The sequence below is a fragment of the Patagioenas fasciata genome, chromosome 1 (genome assembly GCF_037038585.1).
Source record: "Patagioenas fasciata isolate bPatFas1 chromosome 1, bPatFas1.hap1, whole genome shotgun sequence".
Taxonomy (NCBI): domain Eukaryota; kingdom Metazoa; phylum Chordata; class Aves; order Columbiformes; family Columbidae; genus Patagioenas; species Patagioenas fasciata.
The window spans coordinates 201,161,460-201,179,020 of NC_092520.1; the positions used below are offsets into that span (position 1 = coordinate 201,161,460).

General features: G+C 43.9%; 1 protein-coding gene across 2 annotated transcripts in view; it reads right to left on the reverse strand.

The window, feature by feature from the left end:
- Positions 1 to 252: 252 nt before the first annotated feature.
- The window catches only part of LHFPL3 (LHFPL tetraspan subfamily member 3), a 256,868-nt gene continuing 239,559 nt past the window's right edge, over positions 253 to 17,561 (reverse strand). For both annotated transcript variants that reach the window (XM_065859775.2, XM_065859769.2), the window contains one exon: positions 253 to 2,733. Coding sequence is in view for 1 of the 2 variants with exons in the window: in XM_065859769.2 (XP_065715841.1) it covers positions 2,705 to 2,733 (29 nt within the window). In the remaining variant the exon portion in view is untranslated. The remainder of the gene's footprint in view (positions 2,734 to 17,561) is intronic.

The window sequence follows — 17,561 nt, forward strand, 5'->3', positions numbered from 1 at the left end:
CATATACATATAGTCAGGTACCAGAGGATGGAGATGACCTAGAAACAAGGTTCTTATGCTGTGAATTTGACCCATGCGTATAAATCCCTGCACTCATTAAGGAACCCAGTTTTGCTTGGACTTTACATACCTCAGGGACCTGTGTAGGTACAGGTGTGTAGGAGGGGGCCAGACTTGCATTTAGGAGGAGGACAGTAATCCCAATGACAGCAGTTGTTGCCACAGATGAGCTGAAGAAAAGCACTACCACTCTTTATTTTAGTATGCTACAAAATTCGTTGTTGAACTTTATTAGGTACTTTAATACCAAGCATACTTTAAAGTAACAAAAATTATTGTTGTTATTACTTTTTACAGAAAATCAGGTATTTCAACAGTTTTCTTTACAGTTTGTTGACTTAAAAAAAATACAGTGGACAAGTTACAATGGAGTGGGATGGGAAGGCGGTAACATTTAAGAAGATAAAACATACTATTCATACCGAGTCAACATTTAGTGCTGTACATCCTGGTACGTCTGCCTTTCTGACTGTGTATGAAATGGTACATATTCACAGAGCTGCCCTGGCAGGGTCGCAAGGTCTTGTGATGACACTTTTTTTTTGCAATGTTTGCGTACATTTAGAAAGGGCTTTTACATTACACAGTTGCCACGATGTAAAACTTAGTAGCCCATAACAAAATGATATAATACAGAGAAACCCTGTTTCCATGATTTGTCACAGCGAAGGTGCCATGACTGCAATAACGTGGGACAGAGGTAAATCTAAGGAGCGAATGAAGATGGTGATAGGATAGCACACCCAGATGGCAAACCCTTTTGCCGGGTTCTGAGGTGAGAGTGTGGCTGCGAGCCAGGAGAGCGGGGCATGCTGATGGGCTTCACCGAGACACCGTTTAACAGGGGCTCCTGAACGCATCAGGCCTGAGGGATGTACGTTCTCCAGCTGATGCTGGTTGGATGAACCACAGATTTAAAAACCTGTCTGAAGCAGGACCTTAATGAATGTATGCAGCCTCATGTGTAAACTACTTGATTTTTACCTTCCATCCCCTTCCAGTCAGTAGCAGGTACTGGGAATATATTTATTGGGAACATGTTGATTGATTTGCCTGGGGTTTTTGACCAGCTCTAATGCTGGTCCTGTAGGAGTCAGGAGAGTCTCCTACACACAGGTACAAGTGCAGATTTGGATTGAAACAACATGTATTTTAAAAAGTGCTGCGCAGATTCACACATAAATTTGATTGGCAGACATTCACAGCAGCGTTGCCTCTAAGACAAGCAGCGCCACACTGGTACTCAGACTGAGAGTGATCTAATTTCCTGCATTTATTGACTGATTGCTTAAAGATAATTTTTCATTCAAAAATAAATTTTCTGAGATTCATGCACTAAATTCTGGAACAATTTGTGTTGTGCAGCCAATAGCTGTAAAAATGGTTTAAACTCATGTTTTACTCATATCTTCAGTGTATTGTGTTACTTGGGATCAATACTAGTCATGAATCATTATTTTAGCCATTTCCCCCAAAAGCCAAAGAATGAAGCAACAGGCTTAAAAAAGTGTGAAGAAATGAGCTTTGCAGTGTTCATTTTGGGCTGGATTTAGGGTGCTCCTGCCCGGTCCTGAGCCAGGAGGAGACGTGTGCCATGCTGGGGGGTATTGGAGAGGAGCAGAACACAAAGGGTCCCACCTTCCCTCCATTGCTCCGTGCCTGGGACTTGGCGTCCTGGCTTTCTGCTACGAGGCCTTTAGTTAGATTGTTAGATCACCTCTCCCGATTGGCATTAGCATGGGCCAGAGAGCATCCCTCAGCAGTGATGTGGCAGAACAAGCAAAAAGAATAGAAATGCCCTTGCAGTGAGCAGCTGTATATTACATTTATGGGGTAAATGACTTTCTCCTGTTAAAAAAAAAAAGAAATCAAGTGCTTTTATTTTATCACTTCAGATAGAAACAATTCTATGTGTCTTGGGAAATTATAGTAGTATGATATTCAGTCAGACATACCTTATAGTATATATGCTTCATAGAACTAGAATATAGGTCAGAAATAATGTTTCAGTCTTAAGTTTGTTACAGACATATATTAATTTTAACACATATGCAGTAAAAATTGAGAAGCTTTACAGTTTTAGTCAACTTATTATACAGTGAAGTAAATGAAGTGCAGCAATGTAGCAGTAAAAGTTATGCTTTTCCCACTAGGTTATGGAAACATTCAGAGAGTCTATTTATAAATGCTAATTTAAGAGAGATGTTCTATCAGTTTCTTGGCTACTGGGATAGGAATAGTCTGGAGTTAACTGCCTCTCTACTATGAAAGGTTTTAAAGCTTTTTGCTTTCCATCCGAATAAAAAAAATGACATTTACAAACCTCTTCAATGCATATATATTACATATGTTTATCTAGCAACAACTACACCCCTTTTAATTTATTCCCCAAATGTGACTTTTCATGCATGTCTTCTGGATGCTGTATTCAGCAACAGTTTCTAATGAGCTGGTGTGTAATCCATGATTGCATTTCTCTTCTGAAAAACACTTCCACGTCTGGCTGATCTATGTTTAGAAGGTGGCGCTTACCCATCCAGCATGTTTGCACTCATCAGCATTCTTCTCTGTCGGAGGCCCTTTCCCAAGCTTCTTCCAGTTTTAATGTTGATGTACAAAAGCTGTTATTCGTTTTGTTTTGTGCTCATTCTAGTGAGGATTGGCTTAGTAGGACTGTGCAAAACAGAGAGAAGAGAGAAGCTGGTTTACTGCCAGCAGACATAAAGATGTTCACGCTGTGCTTGGCTGAGGGCAAGCCTCTGATCAATATTCTAATACACTCCAGTATTTGCATTTCCATTTATCATGAAAAATGACAAGTTTAATCTTCAGATACGACAAGGATTTGTAATCTGGAATTCTTAAAAATCAGTTTTCATCAGCTGATCAACACAGGAACTCAAAATAATGGGATTGTTTTATCTAAATTTTGAACAACATGAAAATAAAGATACAATGTGTATTGCACAAGAATGACATTTTCTAGATGACTATCATGAATTGAATTAAAATTGAGTTAACACCTTGTATTAAATTTTGAGAGAGCAGACCCCAATGAGGACAGAGCCCAAACTCTCTCTTAAAAACCAATTCTCTCCCATCCAGTTTGCAAACACTGTAAAGAGAGCGGCATGCACAGGAGAGCGGCCACGGGCTGCGGTGGCACTGCCATCAGTCAGGGTGACGAAGGCTCACGCTCCTCCTCGCAGGAGGGGACCACCCGAAGGTCAGCGCTGGGGGGAGCAGAGCGTGAGAACAGGGGCTTGGTGAGAAAATCCGTTTACAAATACCCACATACACACAGGTATAAATACGTGACTGCTCCAGTGTTTGGCAGTGAACAGAAGGTTCTTGCGCCAAATCAGCTCTGCAAAGCCACCATTAGCAAAAACTCTTCTGGATCACTTGGCCCAAAGGGTGAAGTCATTAGGTGGGCAGGCACCCCATTGCCTCCCGTGGGAGGGTCACTGGTCAGAGGTCCTACCCACCCTCACAACCCCACTGCCCTCCTTGGAACGCGGGGCCTCTGCAGGAGACTGCTGGAATGCAGAGCTCAGGGGAAATCACAATTTTTGTGAAAATAAAAGAAACAGAATGGATTTAATTGTGAAATTACAGTGAACTAAGAGTTTCTGAATCAGACACTCTTAAAAATATTACTGTTAGAAGGCTGAAATACTTAATCTCTGCCCCATGTTACATGGAACAGCCACCTTCTCCCTTTCCCACCAGTTCCTCACACACCTTGACTCTCATGGTCACCTTGACCTGCTGCTAATTGACCATAGATGCCAGGGAGAGTGATGCCCTGGAGTAGGATGCCCAGACCTGGGAGCTCAGGATGGTGCAACCATGAAGCGAGGAGCCCTGTGGTAGCTACACCATCGTGCTGTGGACCCTGGGTGCCTGCTTCCCCCATCAGCTTCCAACAAAATGACATTTCTCAAGCAAAGTTGGTTTGGAGGGAAAGTCCTTACTTGTTATGGCTCACATGTATTCAGCATATATCTGTAGCCCAGATATATTCTACAAAGAAGACACTTAGAAATGATGTTGCTGAGACTAGAAAGTAGCAAATAAGCTATGCAAGAAACATAAGGCAAGTTAAAGAGGGCCCTGCAGAAGACAAATGGATCGGGTTTGTTTTTGTCAGAAAATGAATACAAAATACAGTGTTTACTGTGGGGATGGTAGCTTCCAATTGTAGAAGAAAATTTGCCACTGATAGCTCCACAAGGTTCCTTTCTCCCTTTAAAACATGTAGCAAAAAAGATGTTTGAAGAATGGATGAGAAATAGACTTATTTGTGATAAATAAAACCTATTAAAATGGTCTGAGTTGGAAATTTTGGTGTATTTAATTAATATGGTTACAAATGTAATTAATAAGGTAAATATCAGTATGTGTAAGTGGCACTACTAAATAAAAGAACAAAAAAGTGCTTGACCCTTCAATCTGTTTTTTAGCTAAGGGAGATATGTGTTTTTGTGAGCAACTTAAGCAATCCATAGTTGGTGAAACTGAAATCCAGGGAAAGCCAAAATTGTATGGTGACGAGCACGTGCCCTGATACTCCTAGGAGCAATCTGAGCTCAATAGAATCAAATGAGCCGTTTCTTTCAGTTATTTTAAATCATAATTTTGTGTACCTATGTTGTTCAAATCCTTAACAGTGCTTACTCCAGCACTACTCGGTGTTTCAGTTGTAACATACAAAAACCTTCATTAATTCTTTTGACAAATTTCGCACACAGGTGTTATTCACATGGAAATTAAATTCAATAAATGCCAGAGATGCGCAGGTGATAAAGCAGAAATAAGTCACTCACATCCAGCATCCCTCAGTCTGCTTTGTATCACAGCACAGGCTTCTGAATCCTTGAAGTTTCTTGTCTCAGAGCTACTTACAACTCTTTTCTAGTGCCGTTACCTATAAATCAGTTAATGAAAGCAGTCTTCGTGAAAGCTGTATTACCCTCACCACCTAGGTGCTCTGCTGTTAAACTCTCTATTTAAAGTCTCGAAAGGCTGTTAGGCTGACACCCTGACAACATGGTTGTTGTTCATATTTAACCCACTTAATTAGGGCAGTCACTTCTGTTGGCTGCAGTGCTGGGGTACAGTCCTGTGGGAGGGATTTACAGCAGTTTAGTGTCTAGTGTTTAGTGTTCAGAGGGAGGCCACCGATATTTATTTGTTTTGAAGATGAACCATGACGAGATTTTGAGGTTGCTCCTTGCCAAAGTATAAAGCACATACCAAATTTCAGATAACCCCTTACATGCTGTTACTGTAAAGGCAGTCAGATGTATAGTAAATATACAGAGAAAGGCAGACCTTCTAGGTCTGAATATATATTCTTTCCAACAATCTTAACACTTTAAACCATTAATTGCCACCAGCCATATTTATATGATTTTCTCTGCCATTTATTTCACTGGTGTCTAGAAAATAACACCTTTGCATGAGTTAATCATCTATTGGTGCCCCCAAACACAATTACTGAGCTGAAGAGCAACTGGCATTCATGGTGACACCAAAATCGGTGCTATCCCAAAACCACATCAGCTGGCAGAAGCCCATGGGCTAATGAATCACCAGAGATCTCCACTGCATTCCTCTAGTTTAGGGAGCAACATTATCTCTCTTGAATGCTGGTGCTGTGTTTGGTGTACAGGAGGAGATGAAGGAGGAAAGAAACATTGCTGCTCAAGGTCTGCAATTGAAAACATGCTGAGGCACCTTAGATAACGCTCCTGCCTGGACGCTAGGTCAAAAAAATTTGGACAAGTTCAGTTTTAATGAGTTCTTGCCTTTCTGCCTATGGGCTGGGTCAGCTCCTTGTAACCACAGGTAAATAGTTTTGTTGTTCACATCAGGGTTGGTACGCTGCTAAACATATTAAAACTTCACTTGTAGCTACTGCACCCCGAAATTCAAATAGTGACATACATTCAGGGCCTGGGCAATGTATAGATGTCTATAACTAAAAGGCAAGAAGGGAGCTAGATGCCCAGCTGCAGGGGGCATCTGGTGTCCCATCTTCTTTCTTTGAAGATACTCCCTTTAAAGCACATAACTAAAGCTATTTCGGTGGCCCGAGAAAATGACTTTAGTCTTCATGTGATGAGAGAGGAAAAGTGGTGTCTTTAGATGTGTGTTCCCATTTGCCTACCTGCTGTGGGTGCCTTTTTCCCCTTGATGCACTGAGCATCCTTTGCCACGGCCTCACTGGGGAGTGTTTATGCCTTGCCCTGAGAAGTTCCCCTTGGCAAATACGGCACTCTCAATAAACAGCCAGGCACCAGCTAGTGATCCAAGACAAAACTCTACCATGTGTTCTGGAGATGCTACCCACACATCATCCTGGAAATAGCTGCGTGACCAGGAGGTGAATGAGTTGTGCTCTCTGGTGCCTGCTACCCCTTCACGGCAGTTTAGATACAGTGAGGAGGGAACAAGGCTGCCCTATGGAGATGGAAGGAAGAATGGACAGAAATCCCCCAATTATTTTGCTAGCAGCCCTCTTCCAGTGTTTGACTGTCCAGCATCTTTTCAACAAAACATGATAAATGACCCATCCACACCAGAGCCACCGAAGCGTGTTTCCTCGAATCGCATAAAAACCAGCAAGGTTTTTACCCATTTGGTATGCAAGCCCTACGAAACCACAGCTGAGGGGAAAGGTATTTGACCTGCTGCTGGGCAGCATTTTGTGCACCCTGTTAGTGGCAGCACCCGAGTCCCAGGGCACAGGCTGCAGGAAGGGTTTCCACGGCTGTAGGAAATGGTTTCAGGAGCATTCAAGAATTTTCTGAATGTCTGTGGAAAGGAGGGTCCAGGCTGTTTTGCAGGCAGAAAGCTCAGTTCATAGCCACATAAGGGCATGTCCAGCATCTGAAAGGATGGTTCCAGGGCCGCAGGGGCAATGATGGTCTGAGTTAACCACTGAACAGATGATGATGTTTTTTTAGACACCCTTTTCCAAGAAGAAACATAAAAATGGCTGAAGGTTCCAGTCAGAACAATTTTACCAGGTTGCTGTGTATGGAGCATCTGTGTATAACATATAGCTGTACAGACCTTTGCCATCAACAACTCATGTACTGTCATTCACAATAAAAAACAGTGCATTACCAGACCTAAAACTACACTCCTTGCACACTTAATGTGCCCAGTGACTGCCCTGCTGGCCAGGTGCTGATCTTCCTTGCCACTTCTTGTAGTTTTATAATCCAATTTATTCTTGCATTGTTTTTTTTCTGTTGCTATATGTCGAGACTGACACACGGCAGGAGGAGATGTCGGTCAGTTCGGAGGCTGGTTGTAGACAGTGTGCTATGGAGGGAAAAGAGCAACACAGCAGGGAAACATTATTTTCTGGGTTGTTTTATTTCTCCAGACAGAATATTTTTGAAACTGTTATGACAGTAAGCAAAAATCTCCAGAGAATATTGTGGTTGTCAAGACAAATTGATTTAAAAAAAAAAAAAAGGATGACAAAGGATGAAGAATTAAGTCTGACCACCTTCTGCCAAAGTATGAAAGGAAAGATATATTGGGAAATTAAGTCTGGAGCCCAGGATGCATCAAGACAGTCTACCCATTTGTCGTCTTGACTTCTTCAAGTTCCTTTTCTCTTTCAGGTGGAAATTTTGATAAAGGTGAGAAGATTTTTTGGGAGGAGAGAGAAGATGGAAGCTGAGCTTGGAGATGGATCTCACATAACGTCAGCTCTCTCAGAGTCAGGCATTGGGTGTGCGGCTGTGGGCAGTCCTTGGAGAGGGACAGGGCCCTCCTGGGGTGACTCACTGCATCTCGACATGGTTCCTAGGGTGGATCAGTGCCGTTGGCTTCTGTGTGACCGCAGACTTGGATGAGACTGAAGGCCCAAGTCTGAGATGGACAAAGTGAGGTGTGTGAATCCTGGAATTATAATTATCCTGCACAGAGTGATTAACAGCATGCGTGGAGACACAAAGGGAGAAGCTCCTGCCCACACATAGAAGATAATCCTCAGCCTGAAATGTCAATTTATTAGACAGTTGTGGATTAGTTGCTTGTAACAGGCTGTCAAATATCTTGTCTGAGCACAGTTTGAGGACAGGTATTTTCAGTCCTGTTAGGGTGTGCAGCTGTGTACCAGGACAGCTTTCATGGGAGAGCAAATGGCTTTGCAGAAGGTGGGTCTAAGATTTCACCCCCAGCCCAGGAGGGCTCAGTGAGATAAGCTTAACAGCCTAGGGGCTGGTCTGGGTGTAGGGATCCAAGGAGCAGGCCAGACTGGTAGGAAGGCAAGAGCCAAGCTATGTATGGCAGTCAGCTGTGCTGCTCTTGTCAGTGAGACCTTCCCTGGGGTAGCAGGTGAATTTTGACTGCAAATCCTGAGAAACAGGGCTAGAGCAACTTAAAGAAGGTACCTCACTGGAACCCAATGATTTTCTTATTTCCAAAGCATCCTCCTTCAACTACACCTAAATATAACCCAGTGGCAGTGACAGGCTCTGAAACCCCAAATATGGACGGGCTCCAAGCTTCCCTGCCACCCTGCCTGGTCCCTGGGTTGAGCAGCTTTCCTCTGGTTTGAGTGCAGCTCCAAGAACACAACATACGCGTATGTGTCGGTGAGAAAGACAGGAGGAAAGCGACAGGCAGAGGGAAGAGAGACCTATCCAAGGATGGAGCAAGTTGTAGCTGTCATCCCTGTCATCTACCGGCACCAGTCTGGGCTGATGGGAACAGGGCTCCCTTGGGTGATGGCTCTGCTACCCACTCCTTGCTACCAACGGCTTTTGGGTCCCACAGCTTTACAGCGTGGTGCTGGCACCGCAGCACCTCCCGAGCAGGCACGATCGCCCCTCTCCTACCATCACACGCAGCACAGTGTGCCCTGAACAAGGGTTGTGTGTCCGCTTGAGGTGGGTACCGAAACACTGAGATGTAGTGATCAGACCCTGCTGAACACTGGGCAGTGTTTTCCTCTGCTTCAATATTTGCTCTGTGCCTGTTGAGAAAAGGAGGATTTTTATCATAATGAACAAACACAGCAAAAAGCCTCCTATTCTTTCTCATAAATAGTTTTCTTTTACTGTGGAGCATCACAGAGATGCTCCTTCCTCTGGTGGTTCTTTTTCAGAAGGCTCATCAATTTGTCTTTTGTACTTGGTGATGTTTCTGGTGAGTTTGGGATGGGAGTCACGTCTCAAGACAGGTTTGCTGGCGCGGGAGATCTAGTATGTTGTTGGAAGGACTGGACAGAGGCTGAAATGCCTTCATCAATAACCTCTTTCACGTGAAGTAGCTTCCTGCTCTGCAGAGTTGTAGGCTTGAGTCAAGCAAAATCAGTTATTTGTTGTTCATCAATTTTTATTTCCTCTGTGTGGTTTGCTGCAGTCTTTCTTTACCCAGATGGTCAAATAAATTGCTGTCACTAAACAGGATTCCCTGAACAGTGATTCCTAAACTCTTCCTGTTACTTAACTATTTAATAAGAAAATATTTTACTTTCTTTATATTCTGCACATTTGCTGGAGTTGTTTTTCAGTTTCTGTCCTGGAACCCAGAGCATCCATTGGTATTTTTGTTTGCTTTGCCAGCCTTCAAGCCGCGTGATCAGACTACTCAGAAAGCTCTGCATCATCTTTATTTAAAAACTGTTATGAACTTCGATTTGTCCTCGTTTACTGAGTGTCCTTCCGAGGATGCAGCCGTGTCAGTGTAGGTACCTTGATAAGGTCCTGACCAGATGAGCCAGAAAATGTTTGGATTGTCATCATATACTCTTTATTTTTTTTTTCTTAATTTTATTAATAACAGTTTATATCTAGCTTTATTAGCTTTTTATCTTCCAGGTGTTTTCTTGTGCTGGGTAATGCTAGAAGTTGATGCTGGTGCATCTTTGGTCTGGGAAAGCAAATCATATTGACATTGACACAGAGCTCTACTTGTCCGTGCTCGGCCACCAGGAAGGGCAGGAGGCAGCGCCCAGGGCCAGCGCGGGCTGGGGATGCCCTGAGAAGCCCCAGCTCGAGAAGACCCAGTCACCGATTCAAGTGATGCTCAGGCTTCAGGTTGGTTTGAGCCTGCATTTCTCTGCAGCAGGGAGAGAGTAGGAGTTCAGCCCTGGGAGAAAGCCAAGATATCGAAGCAGATTCTTGAAGGTGCCAGCCAGGATCTCTGCATAAGGAAACTACTACTGGTCTGAAAGACACCGGGCTCTGCTCTTTTTTTTAACAGACTGTGTTTCTCCAATTGATTTCCTGATTCGTAGAATGAGTTTTTCCTCCTAACAGAAAGAAGCAAGGCTGTGATGGTTCTTTGGCTTTTCTGGCATGTTAAAATGATGGTTTTGTGAACGAAATTTCCTCATTTTTAATAGTAACATAATACTTAAAACTTCTATATAAGGTTCATTTTAAGAGTCTCAGAAAACAGTAAAATTATTAATTCTGGTGAATCTTAAATGCTGCAGAATGATAATAAAAAACCAAACTTTCTTTTCTTTCTGTGAAATGAATTTCTCTGTTTTTCAGCCAGCACCAAAGCTGTGTGACCTGGGAGCACAGCACACATCCCACCTGCTTCTCTGCCATGCAAAAACACATCTAGGGTTTTCCAAAAGTTTTCCGAACTTTCTCTATGTAGGGACTTATGCTGGTGCGAAGAGAAAATTTGATGGGTGTGTTGGGCTGTGGCTGCTGGGGCTCGCTGTGGGTGGGAAGGGTCCTGCAGCTGGAGGGCTTCAGCTGGAGAACCCCAGGGGCAGGGGCTCCCCAAGGCAAGGCTGTGGGTCCTTCACCATGAGCACAAAGTCCTCTTGGAGTGGTTTGCTGCTGTAATGTTGTGTCTCAATCAAAACCTGCTAATGAGCTGTGAACATTGATCCCATTTCTGTCTCAGAGACAGTTCCAGGTGCCAAGCTACATGTTTATGGGAAACAGAAAGATAAGGACCTGAGAAGCTTTAGTCCAAGGTTTCAAAACTGCGGCTTAATGGTTAGCTTACCTGAGCACAGGAACAGTTATTAACTGGCTATATGCTCTCTAGGCAAATAGGAAATATTTGGGATCTTGACTAAAGCTCATGATAATTTCCAAAACCATGAAATAACAGGTAAAATTGCTGAAAATATCTCTATAGGGTTAGGTGATATTCAGCTAGAACAGAAGTTGGATATGGGAGATGGCAAAGCCAGGGTCTAAGAAGAGGGCAAGGTTTTTGTGACCATCATCCATCATGGAAATCTGTCTGATGTGCAGCAAGGAGCGCGTTGGATGCTCATGGTCCTGAAGGCATCGTTTCAGTCAACTTCCCTTTCCAGCTGCCCTGCAGGATTGCTGCAAAACTGATTTACACAAGCTTTGGACGATATATTAATATAAAGATTTATTACTGCTATTAATTTATATTATTCCCTTAAAAAATTTTTATGAGTTGCTGTAGGAGTGTGAAGTGCACTCTTGCAAAGGAGGAGATTCCTTCCCTGAAGAGCTTTCAGCACAGAAAGCAGACTGTGATTGGCAGTGCAGAGGAAAAAACCCTTCACAGAGAAGGAAGGGGAGGGCTGTGTTAGGAAGCTGCCAGCTGAAAAGCAGGCAGGAAGGCAGCCTGGTTTGCAATAGCCCTGAATGACGGGTGTGGTACGGGGTCCCGGTCATGCTCCTTCTCCTCTGGTTCCGAGTAGGAAGGTAACAACCCGGAGTACCCAGTCAGCCCTGCAGTTTTAGGCATACAAGTCTCATCAACTGCTGCACATATGCAATGGTGAGGACAATGAAAAGAGCATAATTCCCAGCATTGCCTTCCTCCCGTCTGTGGGAGACAATCACTGGAGGGAAGCTGTGTTTTCTAGCCCTGTCCTTGAGGCCTGTCTACATGAAGGCATGAATACAGAAACCTTAGCCATATGAACTTCACTTGAAACCTGTGGTGTCTCTTGCAGTAGTGAGAAGACCATCAGCGGTCTGAAGGGCAGGTCTTTCTACAAGCTCCCGCTCTGCAGTGGAGCCTTCTCTAACACTCAAATGCATCATCCATATGGTGCTGTAAATATCCCACTTTATTCCCTCTGGAAGGATCACACTTCATACAGTGTAAGATTGGCTCCAGGGCTTAGGGGCCCTGGGGACTTCTTTCCTCCTTCTCCACACCTGATTCACACACACGCGTGGACAATTTGCCATTAGTTCGGCCATTCCCATCAATGACTGTAAAGCAATTCTTGTGTAAATGCCATCTTTCTACATAAGGATGCCATTGTCACAGCGAGAGACAGCAGGATGGTCTCAAGAATCAGACAGCCTGGCGGAAAACACTAATGGGGAAGGGGAAAAACCTCACCCCACCATCTCAGACCAAAACCCCATTTCACCATGATTCCTCAAAACTCAGTCACCCCTTCCTCAGAGACAGTAATAGTTCAGAACAATCCAACAGATAAAGACACTGATATAGATTTGCTCAGAAATTGAGCTCATCTGTAAAAAGGGGGGAAGCTTAGACAAAGAGAGAAGGAGCCTGGTCTGCACAAGCCACAACTGTTCTCCTTACAGTGCATTTATCTGCCTGCTATGGAATAGCTGATATTTATCAGCTGCCTGTCCTGGACAGTCTTTGTGTCCCCATCACCTTTGGGAGGCTGTGATATGGCAACAGAATATTCCGTTTCTCATAGTAAACAAAAATATTTCAAAGATTTCAGGTTGGATCTTGATTGTAACCATTATAAACAAGTGTGTGCTGTTTTTTCCCCAGAGTCTTTCTGGGCACAAGCCACACTTACAGGCCAAGTATGAGGATGAAGTCAATCTCACCTCAACCATCTTAAAGTGAGGTATTTTGTCTACACCACATGCTCAGGTAACAGTATGGGAAGTACAGAGATGGGAGCCTCCAGAAGACAATTCAGCCCCACCTCAACCACCCTTCCCCGCTCTTCCTCCAGGCTCTGACAAGCTGTCAACAGACACCATGCACAGTATTACCTGTGCTTCACTCAGAACCCAAAGAAATGACAAGTGCAAATGACATTGTAAGAGCAATCATGTCAGGACTCCTGCGAATATGAGTTGAATTTTCTCACAGCAATAAGGAACAATTTCCAGAGAGGAACCCAGTGTAACAGCCATCAAAGTACAGCTTAATGAGCAGTTTCAGTATCTTTAACCACAAGCCTGTTGCATCCCCAGCATCACTCCCCAAGGAGCTGTGCAGTAATGCCTGGTGCTCCAGCTACAGCCTTCAGTGAGGGGGTTAATGCACTGTCCTGCTGTGTAGCTCTAGCAAAGCTATAATTAAGGTCTCCATTCTTCTACCCCTGAAGAAGTGATTTTTGTCCATCCTTCCCCCTAATTTTCCTCCACCAGGGTATGGCCTTGCAGCCAGCACTGTGGGCCAGGTCAGCGGTGGGAGCATGGGAGCGGTGGGAGCATGTGTGTGCCCTCAGCGCTGGGCTGCTTGGGGACCAGTGCCACTGCTGCTGGCCATGCTGGGGCTACCGGGGTTCTGTGTTGTGCCAACAGCCCCTCACCTCCAACGGACCCCACCGGTGATGACTTTTCAGTGCAGGTGCCACCTGTGCTTAGTATCCAGCGCCAACTGAGATACCTCTTCGGTGTTTAATAATAATGATGGATTTCTGCTCTGGAGTGATAGCTTGTGTTGTGCGGCTGGGTTAATGTATGTCAGCTGTCATCGTCCTTGTCAGTCGCTGCTGTCAGTGAGCAGCAGATAAGTAAATCTGTGATGATGAATATCCCAGAGAGAGCAGGGATTAAATATTTCATTGCTTCAGACACTGAAACATCTCCTCATTTGGAATCCTTTTCTAGCGGTCACATTGCCTCAGATCAACCCAGTCGTAGGGAAGGGCAAAGTTCTCCTGGGTTTCTGAGATCACGGGACAGGGGATCGCCGGCAGCAAAGTCCCAACAGCTGGGGTGAGCCAAGCTGCTTCTTCAGTCCTGGCGAATTTAAAAATAAGCAGAAACTCATGGAAAAAAAAAATCTCCTTTCTTTTCTGACATGCCTGACAAGGCATCTGTGCAGAGCTGCAGCACTTGGTGTTTGCTGTGCTGGCCCTCTACCGCTGACTGGGGACAGGTGGCCTAGCACCCATCTTGGGCTGTCTCTGGGACACGCTCCTGAGCCCCCGGTGTCATGGACCGAGCACCTGCAGCAGCGCTTGGCTCGCTCCATGTGGGCACTATGGAAAGCATCAGCCGTGGTTGTAGTTGGGTAACGGCGGCTGGCTCATGGTCGTCCCAAAGTGGTGGGTCACCAAACCCTGGAGATGAGCTTGGTGGTCATTCCTGCAGCCCCCACAGCACTGTGTGTCCCTCCTCTTTTGTCTCCAAGGTGTTTCTCAAAATCCGTTACTAGAAATGTCTCAGATTATAAATTGCTTGGAGACAAGAAAATATGCAGTCATTCAGATTTCTTCACTCTCCCTGTCTTTCCTGGTATTGCCCATAGGAACTTCATATTGAAGGGATTTTCAGTGCAAAATACAGATTTGTTGAGACTGAAGTTTTCTCAGGTGCTTCTATTTTTTATCACATCAAAACAGTTATTGTAGAGGGATGTGGAAAATGAAAGAAAATACTGTGATAAACAAGGTCTTGGCTACTTTGTAAACTGGCTCTTTTCTACTACCTACCTACAGAACCACAGAAAAATGAAAACGTCTCCTTTTTTGTTCCACACCAGAAGAGAAAAAAGACCCATCCTGTCAACGCTGCTCATGAAATGAAGCCCTTGTTTTCCAGAAAGGCTTAATGAGCTGCAAATCTTGGCAAACCAGGGAGACGTACAGTCACAAGCTTCTGAAAAGTCTGATTTCTTTCCTATTTACCTAACATTCCCTGAGAGCTAGGAATTTTCTTTGCAATTATGAGCGAAAGAAGGTGGGTTTTTTTTGAAAGCTGAGATTCAAGTGCAATGGGATTCAAGTTGAAACTTCAGAAATGAAATAACATGAGCATGCATGACATTTCTAAACCTGTAGGTAACTGCCCAGACATATCATCTTAATCCTTCCCTCCCTCCTCTTTATATAATCTAATCTCCTTCCTTTGTTGTGCTTTTTACCTGGACAACAGACAAACAGTATCTTCCAGATGGGTGTATTCCTTTACAGGTCTGTGGTCCTACTGACTCTGGTAACCTGAGGACTCAGCAGTGGGACCCCAGCAGAGAAAAAGTGCTGAGGCTTTGCAGGTGGATCTTGCTGCTTCCCTGTTATATAAAGTGCCAAAATCAGTGTTCATCTCCACATTGCTTAGTGGCAGCAATAGCTGCATTTCCCTCATGCCCCAGGGAATGGAATTTGTTCTGTAATAAGAGACCAATGTGTTTTAATTGCTTGCTGTAGACAATTACCTGTTAAATTTGCCTGAAAGTATGACACCAGCAAAAGTTTATTTTCTGTTTTGCTTCCTTCTACTCTAGAGCTGTCAAATTACTTCAACATCTAAGGAAAAAACATGACAGATGACTCAAAGATGTGGCAGGTCATAAAATATTGATTCTTCATGTTACCTGCTAATGAAACACGTCACTGTGGGTAAATCTTAATTGAGATTCCTGACTTCTGATTGTTAGAACCCCAGTTTAGGTTACAGTCTAGAATTATAAGGTAATGGTTTTGGTCCTGGACAATACTTAAGCCTGTAAATAAGGAATCAGTTTCACTTTTCTTAAACTAGTGCTGCTCATCTAGACTCACAGCCATGTTTTCTATTAAAATCTACATCAGCTGGACCCTTTGGACCTTCCTGGTCCTTTTTGAGTCAGTGGAGCCAACTCAATGCCTAAATTCATGTGATAATGTGCAGCACTGTGTATCTATCAAGGAAGTCCCACTGGGATTTTTTTTTTCCAAGATAAGAACCTTCTCTTGATTATGTACTAAATAAATCATATTTACTGGATTATTTTCAGTATTTTGGAAATTCCCTGGTTAAACTTTTAATTTTCAGGCTTTTCAGGTAATTTTCAACTAGCAAAGGCTCAGCCCAGGCTTTCTTGTCTGGTCCTTCATGAAAACAGGGCCTTTTTTGCCAAATGAAGGCAGCATTTGTTGGCTAGAGCTCGGTGTGTAAGATCTCTTGGCAGCAAGAAGGAGATTCTTCCCTACTTGAACCTACCTTTCAAGCAAAATGCTGGAAAATGATGTTAAAAATTAGATTTGTAATCTCTCTTTAACAGGGATTGTGTCTCATACAAATTTGGGGCCCAGAAAAAAACGCAGTGCTTCTGCAGTGAAATGCTGGCAGCTGTCAGTCTCCTGACTTGAGTCTGTATGAGAAGACCCATGTCACATCTTCAGTCCTAAAGCATTTACCTGTCTGTGACTGAAAACCTCTCACAGGAAAGTTAACATCATCTTTCCTAAAAGGAGTGTGGTGAGCACCCTTTCTAACAGTGTAACTGTGTGCTTTGAATGCAAAATCATCCAAGACAAGAAGAGCTCCAGTGCAAAGACCCGTTGGAGACCATCAGACGTTCAGCCCTGAGAGCAGGAGGTCTCGGACTCTGCCATGGTCTTTGCTGCTGTTGAGGGGAGATCCCTGCTCTCCAGAACTCCCATGCCCGGGAAACCCACCAGCCCACAGGTGCTGAGCTGGGGTCCTGCTCCAGGTGGGCTGAATGTTGTGGAGGAGCAGAGGGGCATTAGGATATTTTATTGGAAGCTGAAAGCCATGTCCTCTGTGTGGCTTGGGAGGGATGGGGAAGCTCCTCCATGATGCACCACAAAACTATTCCCAGGGCAGCTTGGAGGTTTATCTGATTTCCACTTATATAAGCCAGTCTACTAAAAGACTTGAACCATCCCTGCAAGTCTTGTCTCTGGTATTCATCATTGAGGTTACAATATGAAGACACTATTTAGATAAACTGCTACGAAAATAAGTTCAAAACTTTTTGGAATGTGGAACTTTTAGAATGTGGTTCAGTGGTTCGCTGTCCAGCTGACTGCATTTATTACAGTTTCATGGGAATCTGTCTTAAGGCTGACATTGTTAAAATATGTTCATTAACCACTTGAATAATTGAATAGAGGATATCCTCTTCCATTTGCAGGCCACAGGGGTCCAGGCGGGGCTGCAAGTGTGTTGTAGGACAGAATGAGTATTCAACATTTATAATGAATTAGATAAATGGCCTGAAAAAAACAGGACACAATTCAATAGCAATATGTGCATGAGCAGAAGGAGTTGTACAAAGTTTAAGTTAGGAACCAGTGGACTGCATGAGTCCACGAGGCCCTTCTGCTGTGAAAAATGACAAATGTTTCCTAACCAGGATGTGTAGGCAGGAATATTATCTGCAAGATGTGTGAAATGACTCTACCAGGCTACTCAGAAGACCTTGGCTGCATGGTTGGCTTTTTGGCACCAGACTGCGAGAGAGCAGTGAACCTACTGGGGAAAGACAAGAGCAGAGCAACAAGAGTGATCAGCAGCCTTGGAAATCTTAATGTAAGAGAAGAAATGGGCAAT